Source organism: Colias croceus, chromosome 2 (assembly GCF_905220415.1).
Source record: "Colias croceus chromosome 2, ilColCroc2.1".
NCBI lineage: Eukaryota > Metazoa > Arthropoda > Insecta > Lepidoptera > Pieridae > Colias > Colias croceus.
The window spans coordinates 10000001-10026833 of record NC_059538.1 but is presented as its reverse complement, the minus strand read 5'-3'; the positions used below and the strand labels follow the sequence as shown (position 1 = coordinate 10026833).

The 26833-nt window shown below is 33.3% G+C and overlaps 2 protein-coding genes across 2 annotated transcripts in view; both read right to left on the bottom strand.

The window, feature by feature from the left end:
• Window positions 1-8692: 8692 nt before the first annotated feature.
• LOC123700311 (gustatory receptor for sugar taste 64a-like) lies at window positions 8693-15336 on the bottom strand. The gene is made up of 9 exons (XM_045647496.1): window positions 15298-15336; window positions 14226-14406; window positions 13662-13868; window positions 11954-12058; window positions 11456-11640; window positions 10801-10967; window positions 9747-9912; window positions 9303-9392; window positions 8693-8752 (listed from the first exon to the last, which is right to left on the bottom strand). Exons 1-9 carry the CDS (start codon window positions 15334-15336, stop codon window positions 8693-8695), a joined length of 1200 nt encoding a protein of 399 aa, XP_045503452.1.
• Window positions 15337-18064: 2728 nt separating this feature from the next.
• LOC123703476 (gustatory receptor for sugar taste 64a-like) overlaps window positions 18065-26833 on the bottom strand; it is a 9434-nt gene continuing 665 nt past the window's right edge. The window contains exons 2-9 of the mRNA XM_045651481.1: window positions 26323-26509; window positions 25762-25974; window positions 24698-24802; window positions 22406-22587; window positions 20564-20727; window positions 19998-20166; window positions 19260-19349; window positions 18065-18186 (exon numbers count right to left, since the gene is read on the bottom strand). Coding sequence (XP_045507437.1) covers window positions 18070-18186; window positions 19260-19349; window positions 19998-20166; window positions 20564-20727; window positions 22406-22587; window positions 24698-24802; window positions 25762-25974; window positions 26323-26509 — 1227 coding nt within the window. The 3' untranslated portion in view covers window positions 18065-18069. The remainder of the gene's footprint in view (window positions 18187-19259; window positions 19350-19997; window positions 20167-20563; window positions 20728-22405; window positions 22588-24697; window positions 24803-25761; window positions 25975-26322; window positions 26510-26833) is intronic.

Sequence of the window (26833 nt, the reverse complement as noted above, 5' to 3'; positions counted from 1 at the left end):
GACAGTGGAGAGTGCAACTGAGGACGGTGAGGTTGTTCTGGCGGTGTCTTTGGACATCGCCAATGCCTTCAACACCCTGCCATGGGACAAGATTGTAGACGCTCTCCACTTTCACCGCGTTCCGGAATATATGATGCGCCTATTGCGATCATATCTTTCGGACAGGGCTGTGGCGTACCCTACTCGAGATGGATGGAGCGAGAGGGAGGTGTCGTGCGGTGTTCCACAGGGTTCAGTCCTCGGACCGCTCCTGTGGAACATTGGATACGACTGGGTCCTGCGCGCCGCAAATCTCCCAGGTATCGGCGTAACCTGTTACGCGGACGATACCCTGGTGACAGCGCGCGGTGCCTCGTACAGCGAAGCAGCTCTCCTGGCTGCTGCGGGGGTGGCGGATGTGGTATGTCGCATTCGGCAGCTAGGTCTCGAGGTGGCGCTGGAGAAGTCGGAGGCTATCTTCTTTCCCGGCCGTCGAAGGCTGCACAGCGCTGGATCGGAGATCCGGGTGAGCGGGGTTCCCATCAAGGTCGGATCCACAATGCGGTACCTTGGCATTGTGCTAGACAGCAGATGGAAGTTCGTGGAGCACTTCCGTCGCCTCGCCCCCCGACTTGTAGGGGTGGCTGGGGCACTGGGAAGTTTGCTCCCGAACCTCAGGGGTGCTAGGGGCGGGTGTCGCCGGTTGTATACAGGCGTAATCCGCTCCATGGCCCTCTATGGGGCCCCCATCTGGGCAGATGCCCTAAGCGCCCGTAGTAGACCATTCCTGCGGAGACCGCAACGGGTCATGGCACTTAGGGTAGTGAGGGCGTACCGCACGGTGTCATTTGAGGCAGCGTGCGTGATGGCCGGGACGCCCCCGTGGGAACTGGATGCCGAGATGCTTGCGGACGTGTATCGCCGCGTCTCGGCGTCCAAGTCGCTTGGGATCAACCCACCCTATGAGGAGGTTGAGCAGTGGAGGGCTGAGGCTGCCGAACGGCGGTCCCGAGAGTGGGAACGCCGGCTCGAAGAGCCCAGCGCTGGAGAGCGGACGGTCGCAGCGATTCGACCGGTGCTGCAGGAGTGGTGCGACAGGCGGCATGGGGCAATAACCTTCCGCCTTGCGCAGGTGCTGTCCGGGCACGGTTGCTTCGGGCGGTATCTGTGTAAAGTCGCGAGGAGGGAGCCCAGCATGGCTTGCCACTGGTGCGCCTGCCCGGAGGACACGGCAGATCATACTCTTGCCGAGTGCCCCGCGTGGGCCGAGCCTCGTGCTCGCTTGGTCGCGGTCGTTGGGTCGGATCTCTCTCTGCCCTCCATTGTTCGCGCAATGGTGGGTAGCGACAGATCCTGGCGCGCGGTGATCACGTTCTCTGAGGACGTGATCTCGCGGAAAGAGGAGGCGGAGCGGGTTCGCGAGAGGGATCCTCACGCGGACCCGATCCGGCGCCGACGTCCTATTGGGCGTCGTCAAGATTTCCCCACTTAAAAGAAAAAAAAAAAAAAAAAAAAAAAAAAAAAAAAGGTACATATTACTATGCATGAAATACAAGCAAATCCTATATCTTTCGATACTTAAAAGTCAACCTATCATTTTTACGACGAATTATTTGTTTCAAAATCAAGGCATTATGTAGGGTGAATGAAGGACTACAGCTTGAAGCCTGCAGAAAGGAGATAAGGGTAGGATCAGAAAAATGAAATATAAGTTCCGACTGAAAACTATGGCTAGAGGATCTTATTGAAACCGCTTTGTCGAATGCACTAGCAAAAATATGTCTATTAACTATTGCAAACGGTGACTTTTAATATATTTGTATTTTACATGAAAATCATTAATTTATACTTCATAGGGTGGTATTTTGTTGTTAATATAGCACACAATGAATACAATGCACTGAATAATTTGTTACTTTACTTGTTCAATATTTATATTTGAACTTACATTTAAATGGTTTCTCATTTATAACAAAGACATCAACGCCAAAAGATAAATCTCAAACTGCTTATAATTAAAATTTAAATACCCTTTACGCTTCCTTTCATAAAAAAAATATCAAAGGCGTATTCTTTATTTACTGTAACTATAAAATCTTACCTATAGCCATAACTGTGACAAAACACGAAACAGCCAAAAATTTGCGAGGATTATTCCTCGTAGTACGGATCGGAGCAAAGCATTGTTCAATCATCGTAGTTCTCTTTATTAATGTCGGCCAATCCCACGCTAGTTTTAATAGAAATGACGTAGTAATAGTCGTCGTTAGGTAGAACATGAACATTGCTGAAAGATAATATGTTAACATAATATACAAAAACATAAAGAAAATTTATACATAAAGGTGAAAAAACATTGTAAATTTTTGGGGTAGGTACTTACGGTCTACGCTTATTAAGGTAAAGAAAAGGAAAGTAACAAACTATAATGTACTTATTTCAATTTTGCTATAACAACAATTATATGGCTAAAATTGTAACAAATTACAATCATCGAGCATTATAATATACTAAGATTTAAGAATAATATAGTCCTGAATAATTTTACGGTTGAAGGTTTCACACACTTCCAAATTCCGAGTTAGCTTAGGGGCAAGCTCGCTTCTACTATCTGAAGTAACTATAGAAACCCAGGAAATTGCTTGAAAACTCAAGACTACCAAAAGTCAATACAGTGTGCACTTGGTGTGTACTGTGCAGTTGACATCGCAAATGTCCGCACTACACAAAACGGTCTTGAGCCATTGAATACCAAATTTTAAATTCTGTGCAACTGTATTCATATGGTCAAACTCACAGCTTGCATAAAACTGACGTAAAATCTTATTTTTCAGTTAATTTGCGCTGATTTATACCTAGTCCAAACCTATTTCAAACTCAAAGTCATTTATTTATTCAATTAGACTTCTTCTAGAACTAGCACTTTAAAATCGTCATTACATATTTTTCAAATTTACTATTTAAATTCAATATGAAAATTTATTTATTTTTTAGAGCTTCAAGACACATTTTCAAGTAGTGTACATATACTTTTATCATTAAAATTATTAAGAAATTTTATAAATAAAAATAAGAATGTAAACATTATTACCATTAAAAATACTTACTAATAAAATTAACATTAAACTTATATGTCATACGATCCATACACGTCACCATTAGAATAAACTGAACTATGAGCGAAATGATATTCAGTAAGAAATAAATCGACTTCACATTGCATCTGTAAATAAAGATTAATTTAAATCTTAATTTCACGTTAAGATTAAGACAGTATGTATTGAACTTTTAAATAATTTTACCAAGTTTTATCTTGGAAATGTTATTTTATCCGTTAAAAACTTAAGTTAACTAATTGTAGATTTTATCATAAAATCGTACCAATAGTTCTTATATAAAACGGCATTGAAATGTAAAAGAAAATCGATATTTATGTTCTTATATCAATTTCTGAAGGCTATATTATATCATTCTATACTAATATTATTTGATAAAAAAAAAACAACTTTCACCAAAACAGGTGTTATCAGCATAAACATTTAAATGCTGGATAGGATGATCGATACTATAATATAATAGGAATTTACAAAAAATGCATTCAATACCGTAAATCACGGACTGTAGGTTTGTCCAAGCCAGACACACAAAACACTCCAGCCCATCGGGACAGTCTCATGGTGTGGCGAAGACATGCGTGCATCTCACTCTCTACCATCGACTTATCATGTACCCGCATATTGAACAAAATACTACATAGAAAATTATATGAAATAATTAGTTTAATTTTTGTTTTAATGCAAATACAAATTACTAGTGAGAATACAAAATGACTACTACACAGTTATTCTATGTTGAATTACTATAGCCTGCTTCCACGAAAATCACTGACAAGTTTATTTTTGTGGAAAAACCTAGTTGACATAAATTAATCATAATATTGTTTATTTTTTGAAGTCACTCTTTGACTAATATTAATGAATTAATGTTGATAAGATCCAAGCTTGATCCAAGATTACATCAAAAGATATGAATGACATGTAAATTAACTAAAGAATTGATGTATTAATCAAAAGACTGATATTTATTTTTTCGTTGTCAGAACGCAACTTCCCTTATTAATTTAATATTAACGAAAATATGTGTCAGCGGTCTCAACGCTTCTTCACTCCAATTTAATTACTTGAGTACATAATAATTAATACATAATATATTTCATAAATAAAATCACCTCGCCTCAAATCACAACTTCAATGTGATATAACATCTACTTCAAAAATAATTTCTTTATGAACTTAAGAATAAAATTATTGTTATTTGTATTTATCCAATCCTATGTAAATATTGAATAGAGCATGTTTGTCAATATGTTGGAGTGCTTACAGATAGAAAAACTTTGAAATAGTTCAGTAAATATTTTTCAACGGTAAAAGATTTTATCGTACTAACTTAATTACTAAAAAAGTGAAGTCCCATGTCCCCTAGTGGGGTAAGGGGCAGATGCATTATACATCTGTTTCACTGATCGATTTTCTTTAGGGACAGGGATCAATCAGCCTTCAGCTGTGTCCTGCCAGACCAAGACATTTTTTTTCGTCCTCTCCACTGGGAATCGAACCCAGGACCCCTTGGTTCTACGCTCACGCGTCAATTAACCACTGTACCAAGGAGGCGGTCAATACATTGAATGGAATCTTTTTGGAGGCAAATTTATTTGTATTAAATATGTTAAATGTTTTATGTAATGCTTCTAGAAAGTTTACTGTTTATTCAGCTTCTTCTTTCACTATAAACTTGAAGAAAATGTTCAATGAAGTATTATTCAATTGGTTCAATTGTAGATACTTAAGTTATGTTCTATTATTTACTAGCGGTCTGTCCCAGCTTTGCCTGTGGTACACCATACAATATATAATTTTAGGGGTCACGTACATTTTGAAAGTTGAAAGAAGTTATGAAATCGTTCCAGTAATTTTTGAGATTTGCGCATTCAAACAAACTCTTCAGCTTTACATTATAATATATAGATTTAATAATCCAAAAGTTGATAGTCAGTTTTACAACTTCGCCTATCTTATAAAAATCTAAAATAAATAATTATTAAATATTTATCGTTTTGCTAATTCAGTTAAATTACAATATTCACAATAAATGCTATTATCTGAATACCGCTGGATACCACGCAAGCAAAGCCGTGTGCCAAAGCTAGATACATAAGAAAACAAAGAAAATTAAGATGTATTTCCGTATTGGACGTTGACCCTGAAAGTATCAGGATCAACGTCCAAACGAAGTTAACGTGACCCAATTATTAAGATATTGGGGCCTGTTCTTGACGTTCCCTCTGTTGAAGATTGTGACACTTGAATCAAAATAAAGAGGAATATAAACGAAAATATTCACGGATTACGACTTAAGAAAAAAGAAGATAAAAAGTTTAAAATGTCGTGTGTATAAGATACACAACGGGATGTTCAAAACTGATAGAAATAATATTTTAGGTTGCTATAATAGTGCCTTTGTTGCAATGTAAATTTTCAATTTTATTGTATTTATCAATATGATAAACCAAATTTAGTGTGATTCTATAAATTCTAATTCTATATTTCTCACAACATTGTTACTGATCAATATCATTTTCAGCCCATATAACTACCACTGCATGGATACAGGCCTCCTATGTGGCCAGTTCAGTTCAGTTCAGGCCATAACCCACCAAGCGCTTGACAGATATTGCATGTCGTCGAACTTTTAATTCTTCGACCTATCGATTTTGTCGATGTTCTTCTTCACTTCACATTGAAACACCCAATTTATTTCCTGCATGCTTACCGCTTTTGAATCCCTGACTTATACAGTTATAATCCTCAATACTGAGCAACTACAGCTTTTTGTTTATTAATAACTAGTTTACCGCCCGCGGCTTCGCCCGCTTTGTCTAAAACCTAATAAATTATATACTAAAACCTTCCTCCTGAATCACTCTATCTATTTACAAAAAACTGCATAAAAATCCGTTGCGTAGTTTTAAAGATTTAAGCATACAAAGGGACATAGGGACATAGAAAGCGACTTTGTTTTATACTATGTAGTGATTGTAACTAAAATTTGCATAATTGTACGTCCCTAGTAATTTATCAAATTACTTTACCTATTACGCAATGCTAAATCGAGTTTAACAATTCAAGAATCATTTATAAGTGTAATCCTATAACTGGATAACTTTTAATGAGCACCTGAGCTGCGATCTTGCTAAATCTCATCCTAAATGAAGGGCTTTGTCAAATAGAGCGCGTTACTAGCTCGTCAGAGCGCTAACTTGACGCAGCGCTATGATGCCGAATTCTGTTGTGTGTGTGTTGTTACATGGTAATATACCGGCAAATAGAAAGACATCGCTCTGACGCGCACTAAGAACGCTTTCTTTCTTACAAGGCCAACAGTGCGTAGTAAGGATACTTTACGCCAATAATGTGCGAGGATGTGTAGCGAGGAATGCATTTGTAAAGAACCAATCATATCTCTTCAATTAGTTTGAAGATTGAAGTGTTTGAAGCGATACTAGTGGTTATTTACAAACACATTTCACGCTACACATCCTCGCAGATTATTGGTAGAAAAGCGCCCTTATGCATCTCGATGACATAGCGCGGCTTTAAGTTAGTTCTCTGACGCGCGCTAAGAACGCGTTCTATATGACAAAACCTTAAATGCCCTAAATGAATGGCTCCGTTTATTCGGGTATTTGTTACCAGCGTTCAATTGACACAGACTTCAATTTCACGCTTAGCTATTTCGATTTGTTCTCGAATTAATTGTTCACTAATGGATTTTATTTTTAGTTCTATGAAAGGTTATAATTTGAATAGGTTGACACTTTTGAGTGAGGTGGATTTTAAATGTGGAATGTGAATTTAATACTAACTTCATATCATTTGAAACTTTAAAATATCGGTTCAGTTAACCAACTATTAAGTTAGCTTATTAGTTAGATTATAGATGGTCGATTAAATATTATCTGTAACAATTTTAGGACAAAATAAGGTGATATTTAATAAAATTAACATCTCTATAAAGATACCTTTTTCAAGGATTTCATCTTATTCCATTGAAATAAAACACAAATTCGAAATCTATATATTATATATAAAAATAAAACCCGTTTCGCGTTGTCACGGCTTCACGTGTGAACGGCTGAACCGATTTCGATATTTTTTTTTATTATATTCCTTGAAGGACGTTTTTATGTATAGAAAACGTAAATATGTACCATGGGCGAAGCCGGGGCGGACCGTTAGTTTCTTATATAATTGCGTTTTCTTAAATCTACATACAATTTGCAATTTAACACATTGTTTTTCAATAGTTGTATCTTAATCAACTGTAATAATCAAATTCGGGTTTTTGTTATATAATTGCGTTTTCTTAAATCTGCATACAATTTGCAATTTAACAGATTGTTAAGTATTCACAATTGATTAATTTTAAAATGAATTATTCATGAATGAAAATAAATTACTGTGATACATCGAGCATTGCTTATTGTGCATGAACAAAGAAACTTGAGTATAATTTTATATAATTTTATTTTAATAAAGAGAACAATTGTTAGGTAAAAATACGAATAACTTTATACATTTTCAAATATGTTTAGACACATAGGTTTACATACGCGTGGCATCGAAAAACTACGTTAATTATTATTTTTAAACAAAAAACTAAACCACCTTCTAAGGGTCAGAATTTGACTAAATTCAAATGAGACATACCTGAAAGCACTAGTTTTCAAATAAAAAAAGAATCATCAAAATCGGTTTACACAGTCAACATTTTTAAGACAGCAAATAAAATATTATATCAGTCGAATTGAAAACCTCCTCCTTTTTTGGATATCCCTTGAACGCCTCGCCTGACGCGATCAGCTTGTTTCAATAAAATCCACTCCATAAATGTAATTGAAATTCTTCGTCATTTTTGGGGTTTAGGATCACGTGATATGGCATTTCATAAAGCCATTCGTCTGAATGATAAGGCACCTCAATAAAGCGTGTTCATCCTGTCTGGAGATAAGCTGTTTATTATTGTCTTTTAGATAAAATTCACCGCCATTCACCTTGATCGTAAAATTTTATACGCGTTTGACGGGCTCCAAACGTAGTTATCCCGAAAACAATTACTATGTAAGTAAGTACTATATTAGATTGAGAGTCAGGTGGACTTTAATTAAGTTCGTTCACCTTTAGTAGTATACGTAAAATTGTAGTTACTTTGTTCATTGTTTCTTTTTAATGTACTTTTCAATAAGATTTTCCAATGCATCTACCTATATGTACGTTACGTTTGTCTTATTTTATAAAACTAGCTTACCGCCCGCGGCTTCGCCCGCTTTATCTAAAACCTAATAAATTATATACTAAAACTTTCCTCTTGAATCACTCTATCTATTAAAAAAAACCGCATCAAAATCCGTTGCGTAGTTTTAAAGATTTAAGCAATACAAAAGGACATAGGAAAATAGGGACAGAGAAAGCGACTTTGTTTTATACTATGTAGTGAAGTTATGGTTCAAAAAGCATTATATGGATAGACCGATCAATTCAGTTAATCAGGTAAGGGAAAAATTAAAACACAAATTTTAATTGTGATTTATTTATTTAAATACCTATTTACAGAATACTGCTATCTTAATGTTTTACTCAATATTTTGTTGCTTCTATTAATAATGTTTGTCAAATTGAAGTAATATTAATTCATATTTGACTATAGCAGCAGCCACCTGCAAAAAATAGTTAAATTAATTCTACGTTGAATATATTTTTATTGCACACAATATTATAAGCACACATATTGAAAATGAAAATATAAAAAATCTATCAATTGTTTAAAAACAATTTGTAGTAAAGTTGTTACTACAAATTGGCAATACTAGAATGTAGTAAGAAAAGTTTCACATTCCTCGAAATCTATAAATATTGGAGCTTTTATAATTCTTTGAAAATGTTTTGCCATAAATTTCAATTCAACAATACATGCCATTCAGCTCATACAACGAAGACAAAGGTGTGAGTATCTGCTAGTTTAGTGATAAATCAAATTTATAACTAGCTTTCCGGCCGCAGCTTCACTCGCGTCAAAGGAAAACCAGCATAGTTCCTGTTCCCGTGGGATATTCGGGATAAAAACGATCCTATTTGTTAAACCAATTTACATTCTACGTGTGTGCCAGATTTCATTAATCAGTTCAGTAGTTTTTGCGTGAAGGAGTAACAAACAAACAAACGTATACACTTTTGAATTTATAATATTAGTATGGATAATTTACTCACCTCTAATAATTTCTGTCTATACAAGTAAAAGAACCCGAGTCCGCTCAGTGCTACATCGTCGTTCTCTAATTGAGTTTTGAGTCTTTTTATCTAAAACAGAACGTATTCAAAGAGCGTAAAAAAGTTTATCGTATATGTAGGTAGTATTAGTAAGTAGTAGTAGTTGTTTTGGTGTTCCGGAAAGAAACTTTACCTTAGTACTTTATATTCTGAAGAGAATACAACTAGTAACGTCCGATAAATTTACATCTACTTTCCTTTATAATAAAATAAGTAGCTATTCAAGTTTGATAGAAAATCTTTCACAGAAAACGAATTCCACTTCACAGTCTATAAAAGTATAAAATATTTTTCTACTCAATATTATAATATTATGAGCATTAACTAGGTAATTTATATTGTACTCAACGTTTAAACTTTATTTTCCCTTTTAAATTCACCTACCTCAATATTATATGCCCCGCTTACACTACTATACAAATGTGGGAGGGCCCGTTTAGAGTGTATGTTGATATCAGCCGCTGCCAGCACCACGCCACTGGCTCGGTAGAGTAGCCAGGCCAGTGAGAAGTAGTAGTAGATTATATTTATCGCAGTACCCTTTGATCCGCTACTGAAAATTAATTTTAAAATAGTTGTAACACAAATATAATTAAGTTGGTTTTTAGATACTATTATACACAAACTAACAAACTGAATAATATAATCCGATGAATAATCGATTAACTCTAAGATTTGGTTCGATTCATCCCTATCTGACAATGTCCCTGATAGGTTTAAAAAAGATTTAACACATAAGTAATAACCAGAAACCCTGAAACCTGCTAAAAAACTCAAAATTATTTAAAACCTCTTTAAATCCAGCCATAGTTTTGATTACAAAATCTATATCAAAAGTCAAGTACACCGCTAATATTTAATACAAGTAGGTATCACCGTATCAGGAATTAGTTCCTAGAATATAGTTTGAATCAAAACTACTGGAGAGTTAAGCGCTTTAACTTCCCCGTACTTTACTGATTGTTCCTGCTAATTATATTTTACTTACCTATCTACATGATAAACTAGTATTTACTTAATGATCTAAGACTAGTATAGATAATAATGACTAGAAAATCTATTTTTTTTTTCATCAATTTGCCACTTCGTCGCGTAAATTACTATCAACAAAGTACATATTTTTAATTTTTGACAATTTGGGATTTCGGGTTCACTCTTCCTTTTTATATCCGTTATAATTTACGTTTATTATTCAGACTAAATGAAATTAATAAAAATTCGCTTACTAATGAAAGCCTTATCAATATTTATTTACATAAATTAGGTAAGAAAATTTTTCCGCCAATTATTTTATTCCTAGGCTTGAACCACGGTTTTTTTCAAACGCTGTCTTATTTTCCTTTACAAACGAGTTTAATATTGTTTTAAATTATCCTTTAATATATATAATAAACGTCTTTCAACTTAAAATATATTCTTATTCCATGAACTTTCTTACCTGATCCCCAAAAACAGTTGCAAGCAAATAAAGTACAAATTATTAAGATTGGAGAGGAGTATCAGCCCTCCGAGGCTCTGGTCAACTTTCCTCACTAGCTCTGATTGTTGGACGTATGCCTGACGAAGATTGCGCCATATTTTGATACGGAGAGGTAGACTTACGACCTAAAAAAAACATTAAAAAAAAACGCTTTTGATTGAGATTTTTTGCGGTTAATCATTACAATAAATAATAATAAGTACGATTTATGATATTTCTCATAATGGAGCTATCAAAATAACTCTAATTGGCCAGATATTACAATAAAAGTAGTATTTTTTCTTATGATCATTATTTCTATTGCAACATTCTTCTCCATAGATACTGTTTTCCGAATCGGTGGTAAATGTTTAAAAATATGACGTTTCAAAAGTGCTTCTCGAAGAAGTCTAATTGAATAAATAAATTTTTGAGTTTCAGTATAACAGTTACTGATCAATTTCCAAAATAAATCAATATTCAATAACTAAAATAAGTTTTTATTTAGTCATAAAATTTGTCGTGAAATCCTATACAAGGATATCTAATAAAACATTACTTATAATTAAGCAAATATCTCCCCAAAGCATGCCACGTGATCCTAATACAGGCTAAATTGAAAATTAAGACTCACCCTATTGTGATATTTCATTTTCTTCTCAAACAATACGAAACGATGAACAAAAAGATTTAATCGGTTGTACTTCGAAGCCAGGCCGACGCTGATTAAAATTATAATCAGGTCCTGGAAGTTCCAAAATATTGTGGCCAACTTGCTGAGAATGAAAATCGGTATCGCTATCCATAGAGAATATTCACCTTAAATTAGTAATTATTAAATTTAATTATAAATTAATTAACCATATTTTATCAACAATGACTACCTAATTATGTGGGCATTACCCTATTATTTATTCTTACAAGCCAAGATGGAGTCTTGTTTTTCATTTTCATTTTTACTTGTAAATTATTTTGGCCAATATTTATTATCATCGCATATCATATGTAGTTTTAAGTATTCATTAGCTTATATCGAATCAACTAAACATTTATTTCTTATGTACTCTTTATTGTACACAAAATATGTATCACGTCATATATTATTTAAACAGACCATCAAAATACGCCTTACTTCTTTGCAAGATGAATCCGTGTGAACTCAAGATATAACGTTCAAAGTACTCCCCCGGCGGACAGTCGAGCCCCGTTCCTGACATCATACTCAACGCGTGCTCAACTGTAAATAACTCATCTTTACACTGAACTACAAAGTAAAACTTAGCGTGGAATGATCCATAATTAGTACATGTGAGCTTTTGCAGAGGCGTCAGAGGTTCTTGACATATAAACGGGGTTTTGTATTAAATTCTGCATCTCAAAGAGTTCTGTGACATGCAAAACACTCAAGTTTTTATATGTATATTGTATAGGTATTATTAAATAAAAATCTACTAGTAAAATAGAATATAATTTTTACAAAGTATTTTATTTTTAATCTACTTATACGATTTTGATTTGGAATTAGAGAATACATTCACACTACTGACAGTATGTACCTAATGTATCATGAATAACATAATCTGATCGATTATTAAAATTTATAGAAAATATTATCAACTAAATCGTACCTACCACTATCTACTATGTTAATTTACAATTGCACATACTGGCCTGACCTCATAAACTTTTAACTGTCTACCCATTAAAATATAATGATGTGGCTTTGATTTAAAAATGAAAATGAAAATGAAAAATTTCTTTATTAATTACAAGAAATGTTACATAATATAGTTACATGTGCTGCATTGAACCCCACACTAGGATCCCCTGTGTTGTGGGCCTCAATCACTTTCGCCGTATTAGGTACATAAAAATATTTCAAAGTTTAATTGCCATTTAAATATTAAGTGTGCATATGTGCGTGTGTGTATGCGTGCGTGTATATGAGTGTGTGTGTATGTGTATGTGTAGATGTTGTATGAGTGATTATTTTAATAGTCGGTAAATGTTTAAATTTATATTTTAATCAAGATATTATTGTAACGAGATTTTCAGTTTCTAAGTAGTCTAGATTTAATAGCCAATTTGTAACATATTTTTTACAGCGGAACTTGGTCATAGGAAAGATATTTAGTTTTTTGTTAATTATGGAGTATAAGTGAGGTCCCATGAATATAAACGCCTTGCTACCGAAAGACATATTACAGCTATGTTTCCTCCATGCAGGATTTCTTCGAGTGCGTTCGTTCGTTATAATTGTGTTTGGAGCTATTTTATGGAATTTTAGTATTACTGCTAGTATGTATAGCTGACGCACCGTTAGTATACCAGCCTCTTGATACAATTCTTTGGTTGGATATCTAAAATTCTAAAAGTCAAAGCTCTTACGGCATCATCCAGTGGGCAAGATAAAAATGTATAATTTTCACTCAGAGAAACAACAATCAGTATTCGCCAACTGTTGAATGTCTTACCACATCAAAGCTACACGACTACACGATAAAACTATACGACTCTCAAAAAAAGTTTGTGGCGTTTTTTTGTTTGTTTTGCTGTAAAACCATTTATTGGTGAGCCTATAGCAGTTTTTTAGAGATACCAGTTTAATTTAAACCCAATTATGATTTTACCTAAATACTTGAAATAACATCTTTATACATAAAAAAGATTAACAGATTTCATTGGTTTTTGTTTTGTTGCACGTGATTAAATAACAACTGTTTACTAGATTAGAGAACAAAAAAATACTTCTCTTTTCGAACAGATAAAGTTAAACTGTTGAAAATTTAAAGAACCAACAAAAAATAAGTCTCTTCTAACACATATTATATAAAACTCACCAAACGCACATATACCGACGTAACTGCTTATAAATATAATTCTTGCTCTAATCCTTTTATCAGGAAGAATGTTCAGTTCAATTCTTTCAGTTCTCTTCCAGAATAAAGCTAGTTCTTCCCAATTGCTTATTATTTTCCATGATATTAACATGGACAGCAAAGCGTTGCCATAGAAAATTGATCCAGATAGCCGAGAAATTACACTATCTATGAAATATAGGGGAATCATTTGAGTACAAGTAAAGATATATTATTACAAAATTTGGGGTAAACTTGAGGTAATATTTCCCACCTTTTGCAAAACCATCACCGTAATTATTATTTAATGAAAATGAAGAGGATGCAACTTGTTAAATACGTTTATTAGTACTCTTAATAAAAATCGAATCCCTCTCAGCCTTTAAATGGTCAGATAAAGACAAAAAACCAACCTCTACAAGCTTTCAAATAAAACAATAATCATCAAAATTGGTTGACCCTGTCAAAAGCTCTAACATAAAAAAATACAGTTGAATTGATAACCTCCTTCGTTTTATATATATTTTCAGGAAAAAATTTATGCACCTTTTGGATTCACATTCCAGCTATTCAAAGTTTTTATCAGCTTCGAAATAGACACTGTCTCCAAAATCATCAGCATTGCCAACATTACAATAGCTCCTAGAAGAGCTAATCTCCCGCCATATGTTGGAATGCCAAAATATTTCGCCATTTTAAATATATTTGTCATAGTTGGTAGAAATTCCTGAAACACAGCGATATTTGTATTCTACTATAACGATGACATTATTATTTACTTACTACTTATGTGTATTTTTGCAATTATTACTTTTTTTATAAACAACACACTCAAAATAAACGCGTGGGTGTGTGCCGAACACACGTGTCAGAAGTGAAACTTCTTTGGCAAGATTCAAAGAGACCAAAATCGATGCCTTAATCCATGACGTCACGGTATTGCCACGACACGACCTTGAGATTTTATTCTCAATGCGCCTAAAGAAGTTTCACCATACTGTAAAATGATGTTATTGAAGTCCTTCATATATCCATTTTGTATAGCAATATTACATAAATAATTCTACTACGAAAGAACACAACCAGAAGGTGAGATCCTTGATATATTTATGTACAGGCTATTTGGAAATAATAAATATTATAAGATGAATGTACATCTCGTGTCCCTCTTTCGTAAATAAGCGCTTGTGAAACTACGCCTGTTTATTTTTCCCTGACACGTGATTATTACAAGCTCTGTTTCTTATACAAACACTCTTCCGAATATAACTTTTATTAAGTTTCATTACTGTATGAATTTTGTTTATTTTATTTGTAACTGATAAGGTACTGAGGTAAGTTTTGTACTTTTTACAACTGATTTATTTATTCTTTTAAGTATTAGAAAACGAGCTTGTGAGTCACACGATAGTAAGGAATTAGCACTAGTCACCACAAGTATGCTGCATAATATTGATCACTGACCTATTCAAGGGGAATCGATAAATAAAGGATTGACGTTAGGGGTAAAAAATATATCTGCAGAAATAGGTATAAAACACGAGCCTCAGGCACTCGCGCTATAGTAACACAGCAACACTTAAATGGTACTATTTCATGCTGCTCTTCTGTGTGGTACCTTCCCTAGTGCAAGCTGGTCCACTTCGTACCAAATCATGCTTTTATGTAGAAACGAAGATAAGAAGGAGTTTCTTAAAAACATCTAACCATTAATACACATAAGACATAATATTATAATTTATCAAAATCTTACGTCTTTTTGCATGTCTAGTCTTTTTTGCGTAGCAGTTCCCATCTGAATTTTTAATAGCAATGATTAATGGCAAAATATACTGGATGTTGCTCCAACTGAAAATTGTGAAATTTTGAGCTATATTGTAAGTACCAACCAATAATGAGAAACAACGAAAAAATCTCTACATAATAATACGTATTTTGTGTATAAGATAGATATGATATTTGTAGGACACTCATAATTCATTTAAGGTAAAAAACTTAGTTTATACCAGAGCTTTTTACGTGAAATCTGATCAACGTCCGATAACAACATTATACCTATTTTCCGAAGCTCTCAACTCTACAATCTTGCGACCTTTCCGTCTACGAGATAGTTTTCAATTAATTTTGTATTAAAGTACCAATAACCTGCTTCTTACTTTTATATTTTTAAAACATTCATCACACTTTTATATTTAGAAGTATAATATTTTATTTTTATTAGAATGCAGGAGCTATTTTTGTAAACTAGCTTTTTCCGCGGCTTTACCCGTAGTGATCCACTCCTGTTGTTCATATAGTAATGATATGCCTTTGGATGGGCTATCTAACACTGAAATAACTTTACAAATCGGACTAGTAGTTCCTGACATTAGCGCGTTCAAACAAACAAAAAAACAAACTCTTCAGCTTTATAATGTTAGCATAGATAACATTTTCCACCAAATATAGTAACTTTATAGTAAATAGTAACTAAATGGTCACTTCTCTATTACAGAAAAGTTTTTCTGACATCATTATTCATGAGATGTCTGTGACAGCCACATTTAATTTAATTTTAACCCACGCTTTCAAAAGTTGCACTGATCCTGTTTAGTTTTAGCAAACTACTTTGGTCGGTTTTGCGTTATTTGATATGATACTCTGACTCTGTGCAATTAATTATGTTAAAATATTAAATTTAAATAATCAATAATTATATTATATTTATGTATATAAAATGTGTCTCTCACACAACATTTTCATATGTAAATTCTTAATTTTATGAAACGGTAAGTGTGAATATCAACTTCTTAATTTAATAACAAATCGGTATTATTTATATAAAAAAAAATATTTATAACGTTACCTGGCAAAACAAATTGGGTCTCTTCTTGGTCTCTTTATAAAATTCGAAAATAACCTAATTGTTTACGGCTACATTTTATTTCCTACGAATATTTCCCCAAGCAAATACACATACGGACTTACCTTGAACAAAATTGTTAGTTGAAAAGCAAAGGTTTATCCGTGCTTACTTTCAACTAAAAGCATTATAGAGAAAATTATCGTTTTATATACGAATATATGAACAAAGGTTGTAAAAGTTTACTAAATTACACCCTCGGGTTTATTTGTAATTCTAGCAATGACTGGAATGTATCGTAAAAATTTATTATATTTTCGTATTATACCAATTAAGGACCATATGTATTTTATTGGTTTGTAATCTAGATTTATCTTTTCTAGGTTTTACAAGCAAAAAGGCATTTTCTTCGAGAGAATTATGATACTAGTAGAAGAGGAATATTTTTGAAAAATGCATGCAACGTTATATTTGAAAGATATTAGAGATACAATTATTATATTATTATATCAAGCTACATCAACAAAAATGTAAAATTATCTATACTAATATTATAAAGCTGAAGAGTTTGTTTGTTTGAACGCGCTGATCTCAGGAACTACTGGTCAGATTTTAAAATTCTTTCGGTGTTAGATAGCCCTTTTATCGAGGAAGGCTCTATGTATTATCACGCTAAGACCAAATAGGAGCGGAGCACTGCGGGTAAAACCGCGGGGCACAGATAGTAAAGGATAATCGTAAAAAATACTGAAACCATGTTTAAGATTCTTTCATAATAGGTATATTGTTCGTGCATAATATTATGTTGAAAGTATTTGAAATATCTTGGGTAAAACCATGTAACAATTATAATAAAGATTTTTAAAATATATGTTTTGTTTTATTTATATATCCTACTATCCTATCCTATAATATGGCCGCTGTACACAGGTAGAGTAAACGGTAGAGTAGAGCGGCAGAGTACTAACTATCCTACTTACTATAATAATGTACATTGGTAGAGTAGAGTTCTAAATTTTCTAATAGAACTGGTAGAGTATTATGGTAGTTCACTCTACCGTTTACTGTACCCGTGTACAGCACCCAATACTCTGGTCTCTTATTTTTCAAATAAATAAAATTGTTGAACCACATAAAAGTGTTACAAATAAAAATGCGTTTTCAGAACGATAAATTTTATTCAATTATTCATTCCACAACCGGTTTCCATTAAAACTTATATTATATTCCATTCGAGTTTTTGTTCTACTTAAACCTAATTTCAAAGTACCAACATATGAAAATTATATCAGAAAATTTTATGATAACAAAACTTTTTGTTTCCGCAAGTTATTAAAACAACATTATTGAACATTGGGCCTTTATTAAATCTATATATAAATGAAACCCGTTTTCCTTGGTCACGGCATCACGCGTGAACGGCTGGATCGATTTCGATAATTATTTTTTTATTATATTCCTTGAAGTACGAGGATGGTTCTTATGTAGAGAAAACGTAAATATGTAGTACCACGGGCGAAGCCGGAGCGGACCGCTAGTACACTATATTTATTTCATAACTGTAGCATTATGTAGAGGGCCATTTGCAGGAATACTGTTTTCACTTTTATCTGAATTGTCGTATTGAATTAAAACAAGCACATAGGTTACTACGGAGCTTGCTACCTGTAACAATAAAACACATTTTCTTTATTAAAAATATTATTTTTATCAAACTTATAAAAATATACTAGGTGAAAAAAGAGCGTGTGTGCTGAGCACACTTGTCAGAAGTGAAACTTCTTTGGCAAGATTCAGAGACACCAGAGTCGTCGCCTTACTTCATGACGCGACCTTGAAATTTTACTCTTAACCATAAAATATGCTTTAATTAATCAATCTCATGAAATTATTGTATTGTCCCCTCTCCTTGATAAGTGTACAAAGTTTGAATTAAATCAGTCCTTTTATATTGGGTTAAAATGGAATCTAAAAGAGTTGGACACAGGTGTTGGACACACGTATACTTTTTAACAAACCTAAAAGATGATGACTAAAAGAATAATTAACGAACTACCTTTGCTTATGCTAATTTTAAATGATTATATCAATGCAACGTTAACTATTACTAACTGACTTATTACCCTACTATATTCTATTAGCGTGCATCTTAGGGCGGCCGTACACGGACCGCTCGAGCAGTTAACAGCTGAGCGACGTACACGGACGGCTCGAGCGGTCGGCGTCAACTGCTCGAGCCGTCGGTTGTTGACCGCTCGAGCCGTCGCTACCAACCGCTCGAGCGGTTGATTTTTTTGACTAGTCAAGTCATTGATTTTCAGGGGGGGAGGGAGCCGTCGACGGCTCTAGCGCAGTCAACGGCTCGAGCAGTCAGTGTATGCCTCACGACCGCTCGCGAGCCGTCAACGGCACGGTGGAATTTCGTCATGCAGTTGACGGCTTGAAGCGGTCGCGACGGCTCGAGCCGTCACGTGTACGGCGGTGAATGAATTCCTATAGTTCACCGCGCGGTCGCGGCTTCAAGCGGTCGGTCTCAACTGCTTGAAGCGGTCCGTGTACGGCCGCCCTTAGCCATTCGAAATTAAATTTAGGTTCTAGAATAGTTTAATGTCAGAGTTGAGGCGTAACGTCTTAAAATGTCACAGTATATTAAATTATTAACACTATTATTCTATATATGAGATTTATTTATGTAAAATCGTATTAATTATAAGCAGAAATGGTTTAAAATGTCTTACTTGCAGTAATACCGTTCTTGTTAAATAGAAGAATCCCAAACCACTTACAGCGACGTTGTCTTTGCTTAGTTGATCTTGGAGTCTTTCAATCTGTAAGAAATATATGAAATACGTACAGGCGAACAATACATCTTCTCTTTTTTTTTTGGAAGTCACTTATTTCACTAATTCCATGGAGTTTTAGATAGAGTATCAGCTGTTTTCAGTGGTTTTTAATATTATCATTATTGCAGATATTAATATTGAAGTGAACTTTGTTTTAACGTAATTAACAAATCACAATCAAACTCAAAATCTATGTTACTTTTGAAGAAAGAGCTAAATAAATAAATTTACAATCGCACATTTTTGTAAAAGTTTTTCATATTTTGTTTCATTGTGAACTTCGAGCTAAACATGAATGATTTATTTATTTTATTAACTTTTTTTCGACACCTCAATACTCTTCATCATAGCTGCAATAACAAAAATACATATTCATACTAAAACTACTTCGAAATCTCTCCGCGTATTAACCCATCTTAATCATAACTCCCAACATGAAACTTTATAACTTTATGGGCCCTCTACACAATGGGCATAGTTGGCCCAACAAATGATCGTCGATATTTGTCGGCTATTATGAATAAACATCTACAATGACAACCGATCATGGACATTCAGGCCATCTATACTATCGTGATTGCCTCTACTCGCCCAACGTTGCCCACTGTGTAAAGGGCCCATTATTATACTCACCTCAATATTGAAGCATCGTGCATGACATGAATACAAACATGGTAGGGCTCTTCTAGAATGTTCGTACACGTCAGCAGCAGCTAGAACTACGAAACTGGATCGCAAGCAAAGCCATAGTAAGGATGCTAGGTAGTACATTTGCTGGAAGCGGTCGCCTGCCATTCCCTGCCTAGAGAATATAAGATACATAAGAATATAAGAAAACATGTATCTTACAAAAAGCCGCAAAAAAAAGCGGTTATACTGCTAATAAAATTAAAACTAAGAGATTTAATTATTATTGCCATTTAAGTTCGTAAGTATATTTTTATTCACTTCCTCATACATTGTAATTTCAGAGTAAATATAACGAAACAGGAATTAAAGGTTCTTTTTGCCGCCTTATTAGTTTAGGTACAATTATTGGATACATGGGAGGTATAAATTATTAACACTACGGTATATTTACGTTAAAACGAGACATAACAAAAACAAGAGTAACAGTTTGTACCTAAATATCTACAAAAGGGCAAAATGTACTTTTGGTAATAATTAAAAAGTCCATAAAATTATAATTACAAACTTACGTAATGCCCAAAAACAGTTGCAAGCAAATAAAATAGAAATTAAAGAAGTTAGAGAACAGTATCAACGAGCCGAGCGCGTCGTTCGCCTTCCTCACAAGCAAGCCCTGCTTCACGTAGGCTTCCCGGATCTTTCGCCACATGTACACTTGGAGTATTTCTGCATCCTGAGGGTTTTATTGTGACGTCTTAAACCATTTAATCATCAGGTTTTTTAATATAAGTCTACCACTATCTAGTCCTAATTCCAGTGTGGGTATATATGTAGGTCATATTATATAGCGCCTTCACTTTCCCAGTCTGGATTTAGTATCTATACTAATATTATAGATCTGAAGAATATGGTTGATTGAACGCTCTCATGTTAAAAGCAAGAGGTTGGGATTATAATTGTATTCATTTATCCATCCAAAGCAGCAGTCTTTATAATTATAATTATAGTCATCACCAATAGTGGCAGCTTAGCATTAATGTTGCAAAAATATTCGTTTGAAGAGACGACGAAGTTGTGTGGGCCACCTACCTAAATTTATTTTAATTAATGTTTAAAATTATAAGACATACCGATTACCGGTGTCACGTGAAGTTTTTTGTGATTTCCTTTATACTTGGTAATGAGGATTTAAACGTGAACGTTCACTCATTTAAAGTGACGTGAATTCAATTCACCATTCGATTCAGGATAATTAAAAGTAATACTTAGTGTTAACCAATCGTTGACTTGAATTTTTTTAGTAATTACACAAATAAATATACAAAAGTCTCTTATTATAAATATAGGTCATAGCCTCATAGATAACTTAACCATTTATAATTATAATTTCTATCGTCTATGGTTTGAATACTAAGCACTACGGTTGGTACATGTAGACTGTATTGCATTTTCACTCCACTTCAGAGAGACCAAAGGGGTATTACATATAAGGAGATTTCATCCATGTATTTCCATACATTAGAGGATGTAATTTATATAAATTTGTGTGAAATTTAGACCTATACATATATAAATTGTATTTTTGTTGAGAACCATTTCTTACCTTATTATTTGCTAGATTTCCGCCCGCGGCTTCGCCCGCGTTTGCAAAGGAAAGCCCGCATAGTTCCCGTTCCCGTGGGATTTTCGGGATAAAAACTATCCTATGTGTTAATCCAAGTTACCCTCTATATGTGTAATTTCATTGTAATCGGTTCAGTAGTTTATACGTGAAAGAGTAACAAACATCCATACATCCATACAAACTTTCGCATTTATAATATTAGTAGGATATGTTCGCTATGTTATGCTCCAAATTTCATAGATTCAACTGTTTTGGGGGTAAACGAAAAAACGTTCGAATCTATAAACTTTTACTACTATAATTTAGAATCTCAAAACGTATTTAAAAGTATGAAAATTCTTTATATGAAAAACTCAAACACCTAAAATTAACTAGAACGCTTAACTTTCTTTACTTTAAGACAATCTTTATCGTCTACGATCTTTTAATATCCCTATAATATAACCAAGATAACTATTTATTTATCTAGTAGGTACTTTACCATATTCATATACTTTAAAATTTCTTTATTATTATCATATTTCTATACTAGATTCCCGCCCGTGGCTTCGCCCGCTTTTTCGAAGAAAAACTCGCAGAGTTCTCGTTCCTGAGTGTTTGGTTAAAAAGTATTATATATTGTTGGGTTAAAAAGTAGCTTATGTCTTATACTGGGTGTTCAGCTACCTACATAGCAAATACAATAGTAATCAGTTTAGTAGTTTTTACGTGAAAGAATAGCAAACATCCATCCGTCCTCACAAACTTTTACATTTCTAATATAAGTATAGGATTATTATTTACATACCTTAGACCACTTCTGTTCCTTAAGTTTGTTGCACACAGTCGCCACACACATATTAAGTCTATGGTATCTAGACGTCAATCCTATACTTATTAGTACAATGAGAAGATCCTGAAAGTTCCACAAAATGGTCGCAACGTTGCTCGTAAAAAACACCGGCACAGCTATCGAGTTCTTATAATCCTCTGAAATTTTATTTATACTTTATTGATCTAAAACTGTACAATGAAAATTCAACGATTAATAACATTAATTAGGGGTCTTATTATAGCAATTTTTTGTAGACAACAGGAGAAATATTAGTTAAAGGAGAGGATTAGGGCATATACTAAGTAATAATGTGTGTAAGATTATATAAAATGTATAAGAGACTATGAATAATGTGTATGCAAATGTATATAATAAATAAAACATATTCAAGAGGAAGAAAATAAAACCATAAAAAATAATATTCACACACATAAAAGAATATAGATATAATACAATATATCTATATATTTACAAATGAAACCCGTTTTCCTTGGTCACGCGTGAACGGGTGGACCGATTTCGATAATTCTTTTTTTATTATATTCCTTGAAGTATGAGGATGGTTCTTATGTAGAGAACTAGAGAAAACGTAAATATATACCACGGGCGAAGCCGGGGCGGACCGCTAGTAGATTATAAAACACGTGGTATTCTCAAGGAATCACTTTAAGAGCTCTCATGAAATGTTTACGATCAAACCTTAATTTTACGTGTCTTATAAGACCGTTTTGTAGTCGTAAATTTACAATGAAGATATAGTAACCTTGTAATACGTGTGTAAGTAGCTTAGACGATTCGTACAAATTTTCAACCCCTGTTTTACTTAGGTTCAATCAAGATTTATTTACATAATAAAACCAAGACTTTATTTGTCTCGAAAGTTCAATCGAACTATCGACTAATTCCAATCGAATTTCTATCGAATTTCTATCTAATTTTCAGACTAGTATGGAAGTCTGCATTGTGCATCTCATAAGGATATCAATTCAAGCGAGGATTTCTGGTAATTTAACTATTGCTGCCTACGTTCTAACTGTAGGGACATGCGTTCTTCCGACATATTCAAAGTGTCTTTAAACGGAACAGCTGGGCTGTAATGTACATTTTATAGTTTACTAGATAATCTATTCAGGCTAAAAGCAAAATTCCAAATAACGGGGCATGTAAACTGCAAATTAAGCGAACATTCAGGTTGGTCAGGTTTGCTCACAAAATGCACAAAAGCAATAATTTGTGGCAATAATTAAAACAAGTGTCTTATAAAATGAACAAAAATCTGCTTATACTCATTTATGTGAAAAATCAACCCTTAAAAGCCCTTTTAACAATGGAATCAAAACGCAGGTGACATTTTCAAAGATCGTTTACTTATACGTAACAAAGATCTATATTGATCTTCATGTGTGTGAATCTCAATTGGCTTTGCCGCTTGGTTGAACCTCTGAATGAAAGGCGATAAAGCCTTGAAATTGTAAAATTAAAGAGCTTCTGAATGTACATTGTACCTACATCTGGTTATATGTGTAGCTCACTTAAGCGATATAAATGTGAAAAGGTCTTGAATTATTGTACCCATTATCGTTTTTCTAAGAAAATAACCCAAATATATAAAAAGGTATTGACAAAAAAGTGACTAACAACATTTTTAATCTAGGTATAATATAAAAATGAATTGCAAAATGTGTTGGCAAGTGCATAACTCGAGAACGGCTGAACCGATTTCGTCAATTATTTTTTTATAATATTCCTTGAAGTACGAGGATGGTTCTTATGGAGAGACGTAAACATGTACCACGGGTGAAGACGGGGCTGACCGCTAGTATAAAATAAAAGTAATGATACAGAAGTTAGGTAGTACATTTTTTAAAAGGACATAATAAATACATTAAAAATACTACAATAAGAATCTGAACTTACTTGACGTTTCTTGTAACTTATTAAAGCGTCTTACTAACAAACTTTTAAACCAATATTAAGCTACTTCTTCCTTTCTTATATCAAACAAGATTTCTACTACTTTATTGGTGTAAACTGCACTAACTTTTTATTATCGAATATAAACTGAGAATTTCATTTTAGAGTTTTATACCCTATTCCCTTGCCCATATAAAAAAGCGTGAATAATTTTATTTATTTTCAGCCTTAATTTACATTATTAATAATTATGAATGATGAATAAGTGTGTGTATCGGTAATATTTTTGAAAATTAGTTTCGTTAATTTTTTCTTATTATTAGATACAAATAATAATGTTAAAATACTTACGTTCCATGAGCAGAAATCCATGTGATTTCAATATATACGTCTTTAAAATATCCGCAACTGGACAATCGAGCCCCGTTGTTGCTAAAATACTTAAAATATGTTCCACTAAAAAGAAAAAAGTGTAATTCTTAAACACTAACATGAAAATAAAAACCTAACTTTGTCAGTCTCAAACTCCAAAAGTTTTTTAAGAACAATTTAGTTGAAGTTTTACGAGTTCACCTAGTTTGTAATAAGGTTGTGTTTAGAAAAAAATATATTTTAAATATTTACAATGTATTTTTAGAGTTTAAATCAGTCTATAATAGAGTAACCAAATTTAAACAGAAGTTTGAATAAATTGTATATATTAGTTACGAGACATAGTAAAGTTAACTGTATTATTAACGTTAAAACTTGTTACCCACGTTTATAATTACCTATATTTATTGTAATTTGTGGTTGTATCCATACATCATTTACACAATACCAAATATTTCAGCTTATTCTATAAGTAATGGATTTGTAAGTTATACTAAGAAAAATGTAAAAAAAAACCTTTTCACTTTCTCGAAATAACTAAGATTTCTACAAAATTAAATACATAATGTTATTATCAATTTAAGAGCCTCTTAAAGAGCGGCACAGGAAATCCGCTCAGACACGAGCCCTTAGCTCGAAAGGAATTTTTAAATTTAATAAAAACGAAACCTTGACCGGATAATTCCTCTTAAACGTACTAAGAACAAGCAATGCTAAAAAACCGTAAAATATTCCATCTTTTTTCGTGTAAATTTTCTTTGTTAAATTTTCTTATTAGCCCCTAAATCACAGCAAGATTCCTTAAATCAACATTTTATGAGATCACACGGAATCTCAAAAATCGTATTAAACTTTTTAAACTTCATAAATTATGATACTTTTGGTTGTTAGATTAAAATATTATGGAAATTGTAGTTTTAAGTTGGTAAAGTAGGTAAAGCCTGTACGGCCTGTACCATTTTTATTTAAGTTTATTACAATTAAGAAGTGTAATTGTTTTTAACATACATGTTTTCATTTAACAAAATATCCTTACACCTTACCTGCTGAAAAAACGCTTATAACAGCTGTAACCACGATCAACCGTCGTCGCAAATTTCTATCCTGCGGCACATATTTGATACTGAGCACCCATTCTATAGATGCCCAGAACTTATACAAGTTTTTCCATTGATATGATACCTTCCAACACAATATTTGTGACAGCAGAGATGCTGCATAGAACATTGCACCTGCTAAACGAGCGGTTACGCTTCCTGAAAGGATTTAAACAGTTATAACAAGAAAGCATTGAGTCTTTAATCTTATAAGATGTAGCATAACGTTAACCATACATACATTTGTTTATTTTGTATAGATCTAACGAGATTGTTTTATTTTAACTTGAAAATAACTATAGTAAAGTGCCTCTAAAAAGCAATTTAAACGTCTTAGCCGAAAGCTCTATGCCACAAAAAGTAATACGTTTCAATGCACTTATTACAAGCAGTAAGAATTTCATGTTAACTTATACTATTGGACATTTTCGGAATGACTTCTTGCTAAACTCCTTAATGAATATTAACAGACTTTATTTCCTTTTAATTTATTATTACAAAACTCACTCTGGTTACTAGTATCCCTTGCCCAGCCAGCCAAAGCTCTAATAACCTTCACAATAGCGCCACACTGTATTGCTATCAAGAAAACTAACACACATACACCCCATAGTTGCCATAGTAAGCTACCGCTTCCTGCGATGCCAAACCAACGTGCAGCTCGGAAAATAGTTCGCATGAATTGGAGAAATACCTGGAAATTTTTATAATATGATACCTAGATAATGATGGAAAATGAACGCGTTAAAAACAAGTTTATAGAAAAATTAATAAATTATAATATAAATATAAAAGAAAAGTGTCTCTACATTAAAGTCTCTACATCAAATTGTTTGATTGAATCTTCTCGAAACTTATCAGAACAAAACCATGTGAAACTTTTGAAACATGTAAAACTCAATATTACAACCTTTTCGAAATTAAATAATATAAGTAGGTATTAATTTGCTAAACATAATAAAACACTTAAATTTCATAAATTACAAGGTGAAATGAAAAATCTCAATTTAAATGGGCA

Bases quoted from the DNA above. Each gene is read 5' to 3' on its own strand.
- LOC123700311 (XM_045647496.1), bottom strand. From the start codon at position 15,336: ATGATTTGGTACGAAGTGGACCAGCTTGCACTAGGGAAG. The intron at 13,869-14,225 runs GTGCATAAATTT...TATATTTCATAG, and splicing joins CTGGAATGTGAATCCAAAAG to ATAGTGTAATTTCTCGGCTA. The intron at 9,393-9,746 runs GTAGGTGAATTT...GTTCTGTTTTAG, and splicing joins GCGGGGCATATAATATTGAG to ATAAAAAGACTCAAAACTCA.